Source organism: Scomber japonicus, chromosome 13 (genome assembly GCF_027409825.1).
Source record: "Scomber japonicus isolate fScoJap1 chromosome 13, fScoJap1.pri, whole genome shotgun sequence".
Lineage (NCBI taxonomy): Eukaryota > Metazoa > Chordata > Actinopteri > Scombriformes > Scombridae > Scomber > Scomber japonicus.
The window spans coordinates 21,434,798-21,455,209 of NC_070590.1; the positions used below are offsets into that span (position 1 = coordinate 21,434,798).

Below are 20,412 nucleotides of genomic sequence, written 5' to 3' on the forward strand. Positions count from 1 at the left end.
GTGATGTCACACGTATGAACTGTTACAGAAAACACCAGGCCTGAGGGGTTTTACTATGACAAAGAGCCACAACAGGTGTTAAGTTTACTTTAACACCATTGAACACAAGAAAAGATTTGCTTGTTCTTTATGTTGATTTTTACTAATGAACAGATCTTTCTTCTATTGTTGCTTGACATTAGTTTGTTCTATCTAAACACCACATAAAAACAAGTCTGCAAGTTAACAAGACCTGGCTTTCACTGTACAGCCTGAAGCATAACATTCAAAAATATATTATATATTATATGAAATGTGATTTTTGATAAGACTCTGTCCTGTGCATCCAACCTTGCAGAAGCTACCTTTGCATCAAAAGTTCAAAGCTCTATATAGTCCATGTCAGCACCTTTCCATCTCCCAGTAGCAGACAGGTGCCAAACCCTGGGAGGCTAACTGGTGTTTCAGACCAATGCCCTGGTGTGACCTCTGGTGCATTTATCATATGCTTGGTTAGTTCTGCCCCAGTTTATAGGGGCATGCAGCCCTCAGGAGCAGTCACCATCATACCAAATGCACAGGTCAGCAGCTCTCTTTTCCTATACGCCACACGCTGAGAGGACAGCTGTTCCCTGTATCTTTGTATTCTTCTCCGAGAGGAAAAGGGAGGGGTCAACAGGTCAACAGCCTTCTAGTCGCTGTTACTTACAGTTGCATGGAGCAACATACAGCTTCTATAGGCCTACCCCACACAACACATTTCACACTGAAACATGGAGAACATTGCAGAGTTAAATAAAATAAAAAAAAAAAAAAAAAAAAAATATATATATATATATATATACATTTTTTTCTTCATTTTAAGTATTAATACAAATACAAATGGACCCATCAAATCATTTGTACTGTATGATACTTGAAAATATCTAACAGCATAATGTATTCTGCTCACAAGTGTTTCTTTTCAGTAGATTGTCCTGGATTCCTAAATCTGACCTTATTTCTGACTTTAATTTCTTTTTCCAAGAACTGAAGGACCCACACTTGTTGCTTGACCTTGTTTCTTTGGCTGTGATTCATACATATCAGCTCCACACTGATTTAAGGCTTTTCAAATGTAATTTTCTGTTCCTCCCAAAAGCAAATTAAGATACTAGAAGAACCAAAGTGTCAGTAACAGTTAAGCTTAGTTAATAAGAATGTTCTGTAATCAATCCAAACAGTCTTTGAAATTAGAGAGGGAAATATCTACTGTTTAATATCATCTGTACCCTTTTTCATGAATAGATAAATAACAGTGATTACTGTATATTTGTCATGAATACATAAAGATTATTCATAAGCTAAATTAGCCACAAATTGGGCGGCAACAAGACCAGAAAAACAGATAGAAAAACCTATCCACATATATACAGGTATACTTACTGTAAGTCATACTTGGGGGGTATTTATATAGACCTACATTTATTTTTTGGAGACTTACTCTAACTATAACTTTAACCACTAACCCCTATACCACCTATACACCACAAGTTGTCCCCAATCAACTGGTCTCAAGTCTATTGTTTGTGAGTGACTAGAACACACACACACACACACACACACACACACACACACACACACACACACACACACACACACACACACACACACACACACACACACACACACACACACACACACACACACACACACACACACGCACGCACGCACGCACTACCTACCCCTGTCCTCATTGCACCTTGCTATACTTAAAATTGCCCTCTCCCCTTCTTAATCATTCTTTCTCCCCATATTCTTTTTCTACTTAAGAGGCTGACTCACTGGACCCGAATTGCTGTTTGTCTGTCATGACATCTGGAGTAGCTGCTGAGTGTTATGTCTTTCTCTCACACAGTCTGTCTCCCCTGATGGGACCCCCACTAACATCTTCATCCCTGTTTTTTCTGTGTAGCATAATGACCTCCTAGTAGCAGCCCTAATGGAGCCATAATGGTCATTTATGCCAGGGGAGGCTCTGAGGGCAAGGCTGTGGAGGCAGTGAGTCGCTCAGGAAGACAGGAGAGCGGAGAGAAGCTCCTGGTTAAGTCCCTTCACTTCCGCCTCTTCCCTCCAGCTCTTGAATCTCAGTCTTTGTTTGAATATGACAATCGTGTGTGTGTGTGTGTGTGTGTGTGTGTACTCCATCAACTGTGCATTCATGTGTGCTACATAAAAGGAACTGATACAAGACTGCTTAACAATAGAAAGCACAATATGGATATATGAGGGGTGTAGCCCTGCTTTTGATGTTAACTTCTACAGCTTATTCACATCCATCATGCGCATATACATACCACCATTTTCTTTTTTAATTACATTTTCCCCTCACATACAAGCCTTTTATTCAAGCATACATCATCCACACAATAGAATATACAGTACTACACTTCTCAGACCTGCACATGTCTCTTCATCTACATTTGCCAACACCACTGGCAGAGACCACATTGTGCATAAAATACAATGCATTAGCTTAACTTGCACTTAATTTGAAAAAATATATTTTGGGTCATTTGCATTTCAATATACACAGTAAACACAAGGACCTTTTACTGCATATAGTCTTAGCCTGGAGTTATTAAAAAAAGACAACAGTTCAATCACGTGAGGTCCTCCAAACTAGACACCTCATGCTTTTAATGCGGCATATCTTAGGATGTTCCCCTGGGCACTGCAAGTTGAATAATACAATGGCACATTTATCAGCTAGCTAATGCTAATTAGACTGTTGCATAGAAACGAGAATAATGTACAGTAATGTTCCTTATGCCTTGTCAGCTCCTGCCTCCTCTGTTTCCAGCAATACTCACCCCTGCGTTTTGGGTTTAATTAGGAGAAATAGAGCATCCTATCTAATCCATTAGATAGATTTCATGTTTCTGTGTATAAACATGGGAGAAAAAAAAAATATGATTATCCTCCTATCCTGACGGTTTGATCTCCTCAGGTAATCATAATATACTGTATTCTGTAAGCTGTACTCAAATGTAATGAAAAGAAAAATAAACACAGCACTAAATCATGGAAAGAGATGAATGCAGTTTCTTTCTCTGCAGCACAAATTGTGGTGATGCAGTGTTTGTTCCACTTGAGATTGAAGACATTTACCTGATGCTGTAAAATCAAATCTCAGTCAGGTCCGAACAGGACACGGATGCATTTCTTACACCTACTCCCACGACATGAGGCATGGATCTTAACATCAACACAACTTTAGAAATCTTCTTTTGAAGCTATCTGGAAATCAGTGCTGTCCAGACGTTTTTTTTTTAAACAGCGGCGTCTAGGGAATGAGTGCGCTCTTTAATGTCCGAGCCGGTCCCTTTGTACCTCGTTTAAATTCAAAGATACATTCAATTTGAGTTAGCTCTTTGTAGCCTGATAAATGTTAACTCTGAAGTCTGATAATTCAAGTCAAGTTCTGTACTGCTGATGTGTGCTGTACTTTCATTCTTTGATTCAGGGCACAGCTGCCATCCAGACTGAACAAAGCACTGCACTGTTTGTACTTTCAATTTTTTCTCTAATGTAGAAATGTCTCAAAAGCAGTCACAATTATGCAATTATTTTTACTATTATAAATGTGATCTATAGACAGAGGGATATAGAAAGAATGGGTGGTTTTATTCTTGATTGAGAAGCTCTGTCACATTAACAAGAAGCCCTCTATGAGACACAATGACTCTATTGCTGTATGTTTATAGGCAGCTGTACATGTGCTCAATAGCTAAAAATGAACAGGAGCAGCTTGACTGACATGTTAGCTATCTACTTTAACTCAGCCTAAGTGATACTGATACTTACACTCACAGATATGTACCACCCTGACATCATTCTAAAGATATCCGACAGTGTTGTACACAAATCTTGCCAATGTTGTCATTACAGTGTAACAGCACATTTAATATTGCAGCCAATTGATGATAGTAACAGCAGCTGTTCATCCAAACTGCAAAGAAACATTTTCTCACTTAACTCCAGTGATATGTAATCTCTGAGACACCTCTAGCCTAATACAGTGAAGATGAATGAAATTTCCAAATCAAAAAAAAAATTATTTTTTAAACATCTGATTTTTAATTACTATAAGCACGAGATAAAAAAACAATTCACCTCGATTATATTCAAGTGGTAGTACAAATGTCAGGAGGATATCTCAAAACTACAGCAAAATTATCTGTGCAGCTTGATGCCAGAAGATGCAAATGAGAAAAATGCATTTGGGTGAATTGACCCTTTAAGTGGCTTGCTAGAGTATGATATGCCTGGTGCTATTCAGTATGTTAACCCCAATTATCAGGATTTTTAACCTGCTTGATTAATGCTTTTTTTAGAAAAGGTTGCAAATGTTAAAGTGTGAAGGTGAGTTCAAGGACTGATAATAATAAATATGGATATTCAACTGCAAGTCAATAGTGAAAGTGTCAGAAAAATTTGCATTATTTTCTTCCAAACACATAATATGACAGCACTACAACACCATGAGTCTTTAGGGTTGATGTTATTTGAAGGTAAAGAAGATAACAACCTCAGCATAAGTCCAGAGGTCTCCATCTTAAACAGCAGAAATGTTTACATCCACACAGAAAACGTGAAAACACCCGTGAGAACACCCCGAATATCACATTTGCATGCATACATTACAGTCTCCTCTGCTTTCATTTAACACAGACAATTCTACTGCTCATCATCAAAGTGCTATATGTGGATCAGCACAGTCTGAGACAGACACGACTGCCACAAGTCGCTGTGTGTCAGTGTTACAAGTCTCTCCAAACACACTAAACAGACTAATCAATGTAAAGTGGAGGAAAAATGTGTAACTCAGTCATGGTAAACAATTAAGTAATTATATCCACTATCTCAAAGAAGCTCAGATGAATAGGAAAAAAAAGTGTACATCTTCTTAAAATGTGTAATTCTGAGGTAATGTAACCGTCGTTGTCTTCTTGATTGCCACTACAAATGCAGTACGCAGCATCAGCTTTGAAATTCAGCTCTAACTTTAGTACAAGCGTAATGCTGAAACGATGCTGCCACAAGGTAAACAGTGTGATTACAGTAGCATACAAAATGCAGCAAAAAATCAGAGAAACTTTCTTCATCAAACACTTCCACAATCCTCCTTCCTTATCAGTATGAATGTATTTGGAAAAGGCTGAACAAGATACAAGCACAATGTATGTTCAAGATTAAATAACTGTAAATGAAAATATGTGCAAAGATTACCTCTGTGCTCTTGTGAACATGATCTCTGTCCTAGAACTGCCGCAGAAAATCTATTTATTGAATGATTGATGAGTCAATTTCAGGGATGTATATGCATTTGTAAGGGCCTTGCGATTTGGAACTTGCAGTAAATGATCCACTCCTCAGATTTTCAAAATCCTTCATTTTTGTTGTGCAATTAAGCATACCCCATGGCTTTTTCTTTATAACTAAACAAGTTTGTTTTCTTCATTCAGTGTTTCTCATAAAACTGAATTGTGTGCAGACTAGATGCATTTCCTATCTCATAAAACATTTGCAAAGGCATTTTTTTGGTGTTGTGAAATTTGCATTGTTTACATCAGCAGTCTTTTTCTCCTTTTCTTTTTTTATTGGCACATTATTCCGCCAGCAACTGCATTACTGCAGTGTGCGGTCAGCAGATGTGTCATGTATCTATCATGTCACCTCCGAGCCTGGGGTGTGTATGTGATTCCTTTTGTACATGCTGGTAAAGCAGGAGACACAAACAACACAATGACCCACCAGTGGTCAAAAACGGTTTCACACAAAATCTCCTTTCATATTACAAAATCTGTAAGTTATATAACTTTTTAATATAACTACACCTACATGACAGATAAACAGTCGTGACATAGATGTGTCCTTTCTGCTAGAGCTGCAACTAACAGTTATTTCAATATAGATTAGTCTGTCAGTTTTTTTTTTGATTAAGTGATTAATCGTGTGGTCTATAGAATGAAAATGGTGAAATGTGTAAGGCAACATTTCCAGATTGTTTATTTTGTCCAGCCAGTAGAAGATATTCACATGTGTAAACTGACTAATGACAAAAACGATCATTCCCTCATTATTACTTTTCTGTCTATCAACTAACTGATTAATCAACAAATTGTTGCAGCTCTATCTCCATCAATCAGACAGTGTTCAGTTTATTTCATGAGACTCAGCTATTTATGAAATGTTAACTACACTTTGTATTTCTCCTCCATCTGACACAAGTCATTTTAACTACTAGTTCAAACACAAATAAATACTGTACCACTGTGTTTGACTCATCCGAGCCAAAGTTTGCCCTTTGGGGTAATGCTTTGATAGATGCTCGCTTATAAAAAGGACAAGATTTTGACAGATAGGGGATGATCTGATTTACATCAGTAATATCTGAGGGCCCTCTAAGTGCATTAAATAGTAATGACGTCTGAGCTATGCTGGAATAATTTTGTAAGTAACTAATGGCATACAAATACAGACACACAGAAACATACTGCATGTGATCAATATCAAACACACTTTGTGATCAATGTTGGATATAATTCGAGGTGTCACAAGGACCTGAGTGCTAAACTGTCAGATACTGTTGAACAGCCGTTGAGCTGCTTTGAGTCTATCTAGCTGCACTGAATGATGTTTTTACAACCATTACTGTTGGCTCTCTTTTCAATTTCTTGAACTCTGCTGTAGTAGAAGGGATGCCAGCTTTGGTTTCTCTTTTTCTGTGTATGTCTCACTGAGTTTTCTTACTTAATTCAGTGTTTCATCACTGATCAATGTTTTATCACTGTTTTATCTTGACAATTGAGCAATTGCCTAACCACTTGTTTCTGTTAACAGTGGACCCCTGAGGTTTACTGGGTGTAAAAAAGCCTTGAAATGCTGCCCACAATTTATGCCTCTTGGATCCAGCCAGCTTGGTCCCAGTTCCATTTATTTATCAGATTGTTTCAGCGAGGTTGTGTACAGTGAGAAAAAAAAAACACTTTGATCTTAAATTGAGGATGCTTTCCACATCTTAGTAAGGAAGGACACTAGTCAATATTTGGCCTGAGGTTATTTAATTTGGACAAGGAGTTTGATTCATATATTAAAAATTCCAATTACCCTGTCAAGAGTTGAGCGAGCCCAGAGGAGGCTGTTTTAATCATACAGCTTTATCAAACTCTTTAAATTGAGTTTAACATGGACAGGATCATACATTCTGCCTCGGGGAAGGTGAAATCCCCTTAATTTGTCCTAAACAGTAAACATTTTAAAAATCCATGTTTAACTAGAATTACTTACACTGAATAAATACTGATCATTCCCTTCCCTTTCAATTTCTTCTCTCTCTTATCCTGGATCCAAGTTTATAAAGCTTTTAGGATGCTTTTATAGATGATGAAAGATAGATAAATACTCATTCTGGTCAAGTTTAAATCTCATTTTAAATGTCTTTTGCACACACAAAAAAGAATGTATATTGTTGGTCTTATGATTGACATTAAAAATGCAATTATACTAATACATTTGGCCATTTAGAAAGTGAAAGTAGACACAAATAGCTTAACTCACACATTTGGTATGCTACTCATGATTGTCCACATTGATGAGTAGATGCTATTCCTTTTCTTCTGTCAAATAATGTTATGGTCAAGTATAATCTGGCAAATGTCTGATCTGTAGGTGGTCACAGCTGGACCCCCTGTGTTACCATTTCTGAATCTATTTCACAAAGATATTACAGAGATCTGAGCTGCTGTCAGATATTTCCCATTCTGTCTTATCAGTCGCAGGAATGATGTCTGGCACAGCAAACAAAGTATGTGTAAAGTCCTTAAATAAAGCATGAAATTGAAGGGATGCCAGTCTAAGTGAGGCACAGCAGAGCCACAGGCCCTCTTGCAGCAGACAGGTACAGCTGCTCACCTCCAGACTGCACGCCTCCCATTTGGACTCCCATTAAAGTGGCCGGCACTCTGAGTCAACACTTTTAAATGCAGAAAATGACTTCATTCATTTCACATTATAAAATCTTCCTACACAAAAATTCTGCTTTATTTTTCCGCTCCTCCGCAAATGAATTTGCATACATTGGGCCATGGAAGACGAAGAACTTCCTCCATTTGAGACATTTGGTCATGGTGGTGTTCAAGTATGGGATAAAAAGGAGTAAGCAATTTACTTCACTATACATCAGCTTTCAAAAGCTCGTTAAGAAATCCAGACACGTTATTTTCTTATAACCCTGCAGATTATTTGGTGACTGACGCTTATGCTGATGAGGGTTTGTGTGTGCGCATGCAAGTGTGTGTGTGTGTGTGTGTTTGTGTATGTGCATGACAGAAATCAACTGCAATACTGATACTTGAAGAAAGCCTTTAACTCACCAGGGAACTGGTAGCTGTAGCTTGGTGCGAATCCAGTGTATCCGCGGCCGTACGTTGCCACAATATTAGGGTAACCTTTGATAGAAAGAAAAGCGATTAAAAAGAGATGATAGGAAGACTCCAAACAGTGTAGACATATGATGCATATATTGTACAAAGATGTGATACCAATGTAGTGCAAAACATATTAAGTGTGAGCCTGAAATAGTCAAGAATAAGCATCACATATTAGATCAATTCTTTGCATAAAATCTCAACCTTAGCTTGCCTTCACTGAAAAACTTCAATATGCAAGAATTGATTCACGTTAAGGATACAGGCCTAATAAAGTGGTGTCATGTATTTATAGCTGATAATGTCGATGGTAAACTGTCAACTGAAAAACATTTGCTTTATGTGCAGTTTGACAACATGCACCACCCCCAATCAATAGTCAACTGTCACAATAACTTTAATTTCCAATCTTGATCATGTTGCTCTTTTTTGTTTGCCTTACTCATCACCAAATGTCAGTAATTCATTTAGTGAATAAAATGCTCCTATAAGAATAATGGCTATAAGAATTAAAGTAACAGCTTGTAACAGCATTTCCTTTGAAGGGAGAAAGGCTGTGTGATTTAAAATATGAGAGCTACACAGCTGCTAACATTTTTACACCATCTTGCTTTAAACTAAGAATGTTATCCAACATGAATCAATAAAGCATCTCATTATATTTTAACACATTTATGAATTCTAAAGGAATATTGATTCTTATTTTGTTTTAATAGGTTCTATCTTCATGCCTTGTTGCATTAGGTCTTCATTAAGGTTGGGTATCTGATGCCAAATCTGGTAAACAGTTGGAACCACAAGTCTCAATAAACTGTTGGACAAATAGTGCTGCTCTTGGTTCTCAACTGCCCACTTCGTTTTAATTCTTTCAACCATAAGTTCTCTGCATTTTTATAGCTCAGAGTAATAACAGTTTATAGCAGGCGCCTTGCAATGACGTTGGCGTCTGTCTTGTGTGCATCTTCAGAGAGCAGAAAGGTTCATATAAAATATGACAGGATGTAGTTTGGTTGAAACAAGGTTCTGCTGGATGTCTATGAATTAAAGCTGACCTCTAGTTAGTTGTGCTTTGCTTTTACCTATTCCATTATTACCAATCTGCTGCCATTATATTATAAATCCTTTGCAAATTAATTTCAATAATACATTTTTTAAAAGGTTGTCTATTTTCAACTTCACTTCTTTATTTTACATGTGCAGTGTATATGTGTCAGTCATTTTTGATTGGGAAAACATCTGTTGTCTAGTATTGTCTTGTCTGTGTTATACAAGCTTTTTATCAATTAGGACAAACTTTTGAAGGATGATATTACTTTTTTCTTTACATTTCAATCACAGATCGGGTTCTTTATGTTGTGTATTGTGACCAATTACTTCAATATTTTGACAGAAGATCCTACAAATAAGTACAGACATCAGGTAAAATGTACCCACAACCCCTGATTAAACCTTGGTAAATGTGACTACAAAACGTCATCTGTTCACCAAAGTTAAAGTGTTTGCCAGGGTATAGACATGTTTAGAAGTTGTTTGGCTCCTGGATGGATGGAGAATTGTAGTGATCCCCAAAGAGGACCCAGTGTCATTAGAAAAATATAAGAGTAGCAGATGTATTGTTCATCTGCTGTCGTGATTCTTATTACAACCACAGACCCACCAGTTAATTAGCTGGACAGTTTTCAGACAGAAGCAGCTGTGGGCAACATATTGAGAAACGGGGTGTGAGGGAACAGGCAGCTAGGAAGTGGGATACAGCCAAACATGAAATTTGAGAAGAGTGGGCGGATGAGCGAGTGAGCCTATGTGTGAGTCTGTGAGAATTTGAGCACCATCAAAGGTAATATAAACATAATTAACCCTCTAATTACAGTAAATGTCTCAGTCTATCTGTTTTCCTCAAGCTATTATCACCTTCAACCATAACTCTGGACTAAATTACCTAATAAGAGGAAGTCCTTTAGGCCAGCAATGAATCACTGGAGCCAACCTTGATAACTCCTTCTTCATTGTGTGTAAGCTACACCTCAGAAACTGACCTCAGAAACCTTTTTCAGGCTTATGCCTCCTCCGTTCTAATTAGCAATGTACTACCCTGCTAAACTGACTGTAGTGAATGTCTAGATTGTTAATTCTGAGCTACAAATTGATGCTTTTGTTGACACTGCAGACCGTATCTCCTCAAATAGTGGCCGGGGCCTTTATTTACCTCAACTGCAAAGGGTACTAGACCTTTATTGGAAGCAGGTTTACCAGTATATTAGAAACATGGCTTTATTTCTTATTCCCTCTGTTTGAATGTTGCATGTACTCACAAAACTGGAGTTAAATCCAGGTGAGTACTACAGTATTTATCCTTTACTAGCATACACATTATATGACATGCACCAAGAGTTTATCCTCCCTTGTTTTGTCCCCCGGTCTGCTTGTGTTGAACACACCCCCAGCTTTTAACTGCTTTCTTTTATTCGAGGAAATATGGTACACAACTAGTTGAGACATTTCTATGATTAACACCGTAAAATTAACAGTACAATGCATACTGTCGGTCTGTACTATCTGTCAAACGTCACCCTTCAGTATCAACACTGCATTTCTGACACTAGTATCGAGCCTCAAATATTGACTTTTTTTTTTGGGTCCAGAAATGGCATGTATGTATGTGAATGCATCAGCAGTATGAAGACCTGGATACATATTTTGCATGAATGCATTTTTGTGTATGTGATTATGTGTGTGTGTGTGTGTGTGTGTGTGTGTGTGTGTGTGTGTGTGAGAGCGAGCAAGCATGTGTGTAGATGCTCTGCTCTGTATGCCTCAGAGCCGGTGCCAGCTGGAATCAGAAAGGTTGACCTTGGTCATAAATATCTAATCAGTGTTTGCTGTCCATGAAAAAGTTCAATTTATTCCTGACCCAATGGGAAAATGCCTCTCCCAGACCCTCTCCCCTCTCTCGCAGACAAAAAGAAATGCAACTCAAAGAGGCTGTGAGGGGAACCTTAACCTGGTATGGATGAAGCGGGACGGAGGCTACACCAGAAAAAAATAAAAATCTTCATCAGCTGCTGATGAGAAATCATCACCAGGAAGCTACAGATGGATAGCTTTCACAAACCCTCCTCATTGTTTGTTTGCTCTGAAAAGAACTGTGATATGATACAATGAAAAGCTATCACGGACCGCAAAATATTGGATATTATGTGTTTGATACCGTCTTACTGTCAAACATAATAAATGCCAAGCCAAAATTGTTGGCTTAGATACTGCAGCTCCTCATACTCCCTTATTTCAACATTTTCTGAAATAGCTAAACCATTTTCCTAGTCTGATGTACTGCATGACAATGGCTTCCACATTACTAAATGGGAATTTGGAACAAGGTGTGTGCACTGAGTCTAAGAGAGAGCTATAGAGAGTAATATGAAAGTATAGGGAAAATGGATTAAGATACAGGCTGAGTAAAGCTACTAGTTCATGAAATTCTTAGCATGTTCATTCCTACAAATATTGCGAAACATGAAAGTGGTGGAAAGAAAAAGAAACAGCACAGAAGAATAGCAAGGAGAAAAAGAGAGAACCTGCTGCTTTTCCTTTCATTTCACTAAATCTGTGGTTTTCAACCTTTTTTGGGCCAGCGCCCCCCTATCCATTATCCAGGTCCCTTTCCGCCCCTCATCAATTAAAATGTACGCTAATTGTCTCCCCTGAATATTAATGTTGATTATTATTCGGTGTTATATCATTAAAAAAGCATGTCATTGAATGCCAAATAACAGATTTGATTTAACTGGACAGTTGGAATATCATTATCATTAGTTTGCCGGGGAGCACAGCCGTGTGAATAGAAATTATATGTGAGTGTTAAACAAATGCAATGGATAGAAATTTGACATTCAAACTTTAATTAGGTCTCGTTATTGATCACAAATAGCAGCCAATCAGAAAGCGTTAATTTGGTGCTGGTGCAAAACAGGAAAGATTCTTATTAATTGTTTCAAGAGTCGCTTACCAAGGGTAAGGTTTGAGGCTACTGGAAAAAAAGGGCCTCTTTACGTTCATTTTTGAAGGAAATAAGCAAAATTGCTTTGAAAGTTAGTGTGAACCATGTGCTTGGTGGTTGTCGGACAGTTTCTTCACTGCAGGTTGAAGAGAAGTTTGATACAGCTGTAGTGCACCTGGGACCGTCCAAGCAATTGCAATACTTGGATTGCATGTGGAAGACCTGGCCGACTCCCTGCTCAATGAGATATGTTGTTGGGAAATCAGGACGAAGCAGTCTGGTCTTTTCCAGAGAGCCAGGTAACACTGGGCACATTTCACCCACATGCTGCCTCAGCCAGATGTGGTGAAAGCAGCAGGGGCCTCATCGTCGCTATCCAGGAGCATCCACTATGTCCTGGATAGCAGGCTTGCATTCAGTCATGTCTGCCTAAAAGGGCTGCACCACCCAGATGGGAACATTGAGGTTCAGGAGGTCCATGAAGCGTCAATCCTTACAAAAATGTCTGCATGGTACATGACGTCACATGACATACTTAAGTGGTGCATGCAAGGTAATTGGAATGGACTTCTCCTGTAGATACACATCCAGTGCATCATAAATGGTCCTGGCCCTTGTTGTTTGTTCCCAGATATTTGGAAAGCAAAAATTCCTCAGCCACCTACTGGTTGTTTGAGGCCTTATGGCGGACATAGGCCATCAGCAGAGCATTGTTGTCAGAGGCTGTTCCAGCTTAAGGCTGAATGGAGAGCCCTGCAGGATGGCACACAGCTGCTCCTCTGTATCAGCGCCCATTTCATTTATCCTGTGTGCCACAGTGTCATTGTTGAGTGGGATGGATTTCAGCACCTGTGTGGGATCACGCTCCATCACGGTATGGGATGACCTCTTTGATGGCAGGGAGCATCAACTTCTCTCCGTTTGTGAACCGCTGTCCACCGGCTGGTCTTCATAGCAAAGACACTGCTGATGGTGCTCCTACCATGCTTCTTTTTGAGGGCCTGGAAAAATGGATACTCCATGTATGCCTTGTCTGAGTGGATCTTTTTCAGGTGTTCTTGAGACATGAGGGTTTCATGGCCTTATTTGAAAACACTTATTCACATAATAAAGGTTGTGCATTTGGTGGCAGAAAAAACAGATCCATATCTCTTGTATTCAATATAATACTGGCACATCTGTCTAGTTGTGCTGATACGATTTTCTTATGATGCTAATATTTAATCCTTTTGATTTGACTTTAGCTTGGCTGCAAAGTTATGACATGATGTGATGACATTTTGAGCAAGTCTATAGTTCATGTTGGCCAGCAAAACCGTAAAACCGATTAAGAAACCATGTTTAAAAAAACACATTTATTTATTTATTATTTAAATTATTTTGGTATTAGCGAAATTGGCTAATATGACCCAATTCAGATTGTAGGAGGGACCTGAGCACATTTTAAACATTGTCTATTCCACTAATAATAATAATAATAATAATAATAATAATAATAATTATAATAGTTTTATTATTTTATTTTTGGAATTGGAACATTTATTTCCTAGGCTGTGCACACACATGGTTTTAAAATCTAACCCTAATTATACTAATATGTGTTGTTATTTGCTCTAGTGGCCTAGGTCTAATAACATAAAAACCTACATGGATTTGGCTGCCTATGTTGTGCAAAATGTATCGTTGCATTGGCTTATATGAGCATCATGCATGCGTTAAAAGAATTGAGGTGTGCTTTCTGATGGAGGAGCATGCCTGAAGCACCTTAGTGCACTGTTTCATAGAAACCAATGAAAAGCTGCGTGCAAGCGATTCAGAAAAATAGCCTCATCATTGTCAGGGAAAGCCTCTCCAAAAAAAGCTTCAGTAGATGGTGGTAAAAGCAAGTCTAATGATAAAATTGTGAGAATGTGAATTTAAATGTAGTATTAAACTGGTATTAAAAAACATACAAGAACACCTTAACGCCCCCCTTTAAAAAATATTGCTTCCAGCAACCCCTGATGTTCTCTAAACGCCTCCGTTGAGGAACGTTACACTAAATAATGCCTGCCATTGTGTCTGGCCTGGTAGCGGCCTCTTAGTGCTCTTATTTGCCTTATTAATATGCATGCTAATGTACCTATTTTATGGCTCAACAGTTCTGATTCACTTTAAAATCAATTATCCATCTGGTACACCCATACCTCGCCTAGGCTCAAATGTGTATTAATTTCAGCAAACATACATCGGGCACAACACAATAAAGATAAATGCCTCGATTAGAGGCAGTAAACAAAGGAGCTAGGGATGGCTTTAATGAGATTTGGCACAAAAGAAGCTTACACTTTCTTAAATAATGAGCCTAGGGTCCCCTTTTTTCCACATGCAAATTATATAAAGGAATGTTTCGCTGTCCTTGTTCCAATTTCATTTAGATAAGAGTGTCTCCAAACAAGTTGGCTGTTAATATTCTCACATGAGCACATCACTGCCTTTCTGCCTGCCTTCTCCCAATGGAGGGGAAGAGTGCTCTCCTTTACGCAGACACATTAGTCTGTAATAAGTTCGGAAAAGTTCACTGTGCTTGTTAAATACTTCTAACAGATGAGATGGAACTGGAAGCAACTCAGATAGAGCTGACAAAAGCACTTGGCCAGCCTTATCAACACTTTTACCACCAACAACTGTATAATCAGCCTCATGGAAAGGTCAACCCCCTCATAACCCTGACAGTTTATGTAACTGAATACAGATAGATAAATGGATAGATAGATAAATAGATAGAAACAGAAATAATGAATTATATCAGATATGGGACATAAGAAAATGTTAAATATGCAACAGCTACAACTGATTTCAGAAGTGCTTTAAACATTACATTACTTGCTACAGATAAAAATGCATAGATGTGGGTCTGTCTGCACCTGCTACAAGATGGGGGAGGAGCTGCTTGCACGGTAAAACCAGTCTCTTACAATCAGCTGCATGTCTCTTTTGCTTTTGAAGGAAAAAATAAATCTTTTATGTGAGGGCAAATCCATTTGGTTGGGTCGCACATACATATTATATGCATGGGAAATTTGAACGACAGACAGACAGATAGATAGACAGGCAGAGGGAGGGTGTGGAGGCAGGGAGGGGGAGAGTGCAATAGTGTTAAATAAAAGGGACCACAGGCATGGGCTAGATGGTAATGAAGAGGGGTGGGCCAGCAGCTGAGGTCCCTGTAGATGAGATCTCTCCCTGACATGTGTGTCCCCTTCATTACCCATTGAGGGGGGCACAGTGATGAATCCTTAATATGACATTACACCAATTTTCCTCTTCATTTAGCCTGCTAATGTGCTGGTCTGCTCCTATATGCCCAGGGGCTGCCTGTGCCAGACTCGACCAGAAATAGACCACAGTGGCCACTGGTGGCACACCTTGAAGCAGCCTAATTAGGGGCAGCGCCCACCTAATGGGGCTATCTAGAAGAGAGTTTGCATAAGTTGATTTTTTTTTGCCAGTAGAAATTGATGACCGAATGGCATGCGTATCCGACACTTCCTCTAAATTTCATGTTTTCATTCACAGCCTGGTTAAAAAACATTGTCACTGCATATTTAAAAGCTGGTGATATTGTATATTGTTTACATTTATTGCCAACAAATACCACAAAAAGAGTGAAATAAACAATGGACTGATCTTGATTAGTATTGCCTGTGATGCCCAATGTGATATAGCTTATTTGCCTGCACCATTGACCTTCATTGTGATGCAAAATCTATTAAAAACACATGAATGAGCCTCAGTGTTGCACTGGATGACGTGTTACTTCATTATGATGAACATGGGAACTGGTGTTATTCTCACAACCTCATTACCAATTCCGCAGCTGAAAATAGTCCCTTAGCAGAGTACACTTTTTACACATTTTTTGATTAACATTTGCTAAAAAATAGTGCCCAGCTGTTGATTTCTATGACTTTAAACTATGAACTAAACTGTGAGCTTACAGATGTATACAGATCACTTTATGTTTTTGCAAATGTGAGTGTATGACTTACTCAGCATGCCCATCCCAAGCATGAAGGCATCCATGGTGTAGGGCAGACCCCTGGCTCGCCCTCGTGTACCTGGCGGGAACATCACCTCCTTGGGCTGGGCCTTCTTACATTCTACCTATGTAGACAGACAAACACACACACATGCACATGGACACACATACACACAGACACAGACAAACCATTAGACTGTGTTGGTACACAACCAGACAGATCTGACAGGGCTGTCTCAGCTCTTTAAGGTGGTTTTCTATTTGACTTGCACAGCGCTAGATGTTTTCCATAGAGAAAAACAAGACAGAGTCAATCTGAGCACCTCACATTTTAGAGGAAATTCTCTAAGGAAAACTTACAATCATGCTCCTCCTGCATTAAAGCAAAGGTTATTGCTCCAGTGAGCATGTGCCCAATGCCTGAGGGAAATACAAGCTAAATACTTTCCAAGAGTTTCTGAGACATCAAGGTAGGAGAAGCTCTGTTCTCCAATGCCATTACCCTAGTCCCACTGTGTGGCGGCATGTTCAGCCCCCTTGTGAAAAGCAGTTTTTTGCTTAATCTAAACAGAATAATCTCAAAAGCAATCATCTCTCACTTTGGTTCTGACAAAATCTCTATTCTTTCACTGTTGTTTGTTTCGTATGACTTGCAAAGGCAATGTTTTTAAAATCTGAAGATGCTCAAAAATGTGTGTTTTAAAAAACAGAATATGGTAGGGCTCTGTTTTTTTCATGAGAATTGTGTATTTGAGTGTGTCTGCTGGGCTGAAGTCCCCAGTGTCCCATAGTCCAATTCCACCTGCAGCACTCATCTCTCTCCTGCATTTCTTTTTCTCACTCCAGTTCTCACACATACAGGTTTGTTCATTTCCCATCTTGCAAGACTGACATCTCCTCCTCCTACATAACACATATCAAATGAGGGATGTGACAAGGGCAGATGAGGAGAAGGAGGAAGATGAGAGTCCTATTTACCACATATCTATCCTATCTCTATGAATTATAGAGAAGCACGAGTGGCTGACAAGGGTGGCATGGTCTTGTGTCTGTTGGTTGTTCTTTGGTAGACTGAGTCTGTTCGCCATGCTGCACAATCTATTTGCTCCACTGCCTGCTTGGCATCAGCCTGTCCATCTGTTTGTCTGTTTGCCTCCTGGCTCTCGCCTGCTTCTCCCTACTGCCTCCACTTAAGCAGGGCTTTCTCAGCTGCTGCAATTCACATGTCATCCTGGCCTGCTGCACAAGACAGGCTAGTGCGCCAGTGCTGTGTAAACCTCAACCAAGGTATAGCCCGGCATCCATACAAATAGCTTTGCTACTCTGACAGGCCAGTGGTGCACATTACTATTCACACACAAACTCATTCATACATGCACAGTGGTAGACACAATGTGCTATAGCAAGGTGCCAAACTTCACATCTGTAAGAAGTTGTTGTGCTAAATGAATAGAATAACAAACTCTGTATATTCAGGAGAGCTACAAATGTAAAAAGGGACAATAATGAAAAGGGTTTCAATCACAGAGGGAAAGTTGCTGTGTTGCAGAGCTGCTATTTGTTGCTGTTAGCAGCCCTTTCATTTGAAGCGGACCAACTAAAGTACACAGTTCCCTCAGCCACTTTGTAGCTGTCACAGCTACTCTGCCCTCCTTGCTCGCCTGGCATGGTTTGACATTGTGATGAAGAGAGCACAGGCGCTCTTATCGTCAGGGAATGACCCCCGGCATGGAAGCAGGAACTGGGTGGGAAAAATGAGTCTGTTAGAAATCTCAGCACACTGCTGGGATTTTCAGATGTTCACATAGCTAGGTGACAAATACAGCACTCTGAGTTCTGCCCACACCGTAGACATGACGGTGTCTGATCAGCGTCCTCCAGTAGCTCCTGCCACATCCGGCGAGCTGGACGTTCAGGTTGCCTGCTGGGAGTAAGACAGACCCAGGTGTGAGTCATGCCTACATGCTCTCAGATGCGGGTCTTTGATATTCAGAGAGAGGGCTCCTTGTCATGGATTTAAAACCAGCCAGGAGCCAGGATCTGTGGTGGTGTGAGTGTGTGGGTGTTCACCTGCTTCAAACACACAGAGTGTGTGGGGGAGGGAGGCAGGAGCTTTCAAGAGTGAACTAAGTCAAAGAACGAGAAAAAAAAAGAGAAGAACAGAGAGGACGGCAAGACAATTCTGAGCCTGACAATGGCACACTGCAAAGGTTCAGCAGTTGTGAATACGGAGATTCAAATTTTGCCACATGGGAGGTTTTATAGAATGAACCTTTTTCCATGTGAACTGTGGGAGAACACTTGAATTTACAGCCTCTTATTTTAACTGCAAGTATTGTCCCGAATGATGGCTTGTTTACCTTGTCGAGGACTCTTGATGTTATGACGGCAGCACAATATCATGTGGTGAAAAGTATCACGATCTACCATTTAGATGTTGTGAACAGAGGTGTTTGAGCACCATTGAGAAAATACACACTTCATTAACCTACCTTGACTTTACTGCCAGGAAAGTTACATCATTTTATGCGCAAATAGAACCCAGGAGATCTGAGATGCTCGAATACACACATACATATACCACCAACTGCTGAAGTGAATTCCTGCCACACAAGGTTGACAAGGTATGGTTACCTCAACTTGTATGCTTTCAACATATATTGAGATGTTTCCTCCTCCACTGCACTGACATACTGCAGTTGATAGTTTATCTTTGAGATTTATTTCACTCTGTGACCCATGATGGTCAGTGTGAGAGGAAAACAGAAACAGAAATTTTTTACTGGAAATTCTTTGCTGTTGTTAGCAATCACACCAACCATTCAGATTCCACAGAACTGCTTTTAAAAGTCGTTCTTGGATTTTGTCCAAACCAACCACAGAAGATGTTGAATGCGATAAGAAACCAGATGTTGATGTACGGTTGCTAGCAGATACTCTGCTAGTAAGATCCTCTTACTTGGAAAGTCTACCATGATAAGGTGATCAGGAGTTATTACTTTTGAGACTTTGGAGGCTGGCACTGAATAGACAGACCGCTCCTTTATTGGTAACCTAGAATACTGACCATGACCTTTGATTGGCCGTTTTGTTTGATAACTGACAGTCAAAATAATTATATTTAGCTGCACATTCTCTGTTTTTGACATTGTAGCATAAACCTTAAGCTGTTTCAAACCCACTTTCAAATTGTGAAACCTTTATTTAGTTCATGAAAACAGGAAAAAGGGTGATTTAACTGATATTTTTATATCTAGACCACATTAGATGAGGTCCAGATCAAAATACACTAGTCTTAGACTTACCAAGCAGACCCAGATTTCATTTAATTCTGCTGTTGTTTTATTCTGGTTATGGAATCAGGATATTTTCTATTTTGGGATTATTATTCTATTAAAAACATCTCTATCCACCAATAACCAAGGTAGATGTTGAAATTACGAGGCACACATGCACACACAAAGATGCACTTGCAGGACACCACAAGCACTACTTAATTGGCGTAGTAATACAGCCCACTGAGGAATAAAATAAACAACCGCCTTAGTTTTTATGTACAAACCATGTGATACTGACTGGAGAAATGCTCCAGTTTTGACCTTTTCAATTCATCTCCCATACATATTAACCTTGTAGGTTTAACGGGAAGGTGTGGGCGGGACCGACTGGCAATGACTGTCCTTCAGGGACGAGTGTTGAGGGTGTGGTGTGTGTTTGTGCGTATGTGTGTGTAGAGGGGGAGGTGGATGGCTACTATTAGCTTCACTAGTGAATGGATTCCATCAGTGGAGTGGCAGACTGAAGAAAGGAAACAGTGTGATTCATTTACTCCAGCTCCCACTCCCAGCTCAACAGTCAAAACACATAGACTGAATGGTTAGGAAATGTCACGGTTGTGAATGCACAGTGTCAGGCATGTGGTGTGGGATTTTTCACTTAAAAAG

The 20,412-nt window shown here is 39.5% G+C and overlaps 1 protein-coding gene across 6 annotated transcripts in view; it reads right to left on the reverse strand.

Moving 5' to 3' along the window:
- msi2b (musashi RNA-binding protein 2b) overlaps positions 1 to 20,412 on the reverse strand; it is a 244,153-nt gene that overhangs the window by 36,018 nt on the left and 187,723 nt on the right. For all 6 annotated transcript variants that reach the window (XM_053332283.1, XM_053332282.1, XM_053332280.1 and 3 more), the window contains exons 9-10: positions 16,479 to 16,593; positions 8,397 to 8,471 (exon numbers count right to left, since the gene is read on the reverse strand). In XM_053332283.1, the coding sequence (XP_053188258.1) occupies positions 8,397 to 8,471; positions 16,479 to 16,593 (190 nt within the window). The remainder of the gene's footprint in view (positions 1 to 8,396; positions 8,472 to 16,478; positions 16,594 to 20,412) is intronic.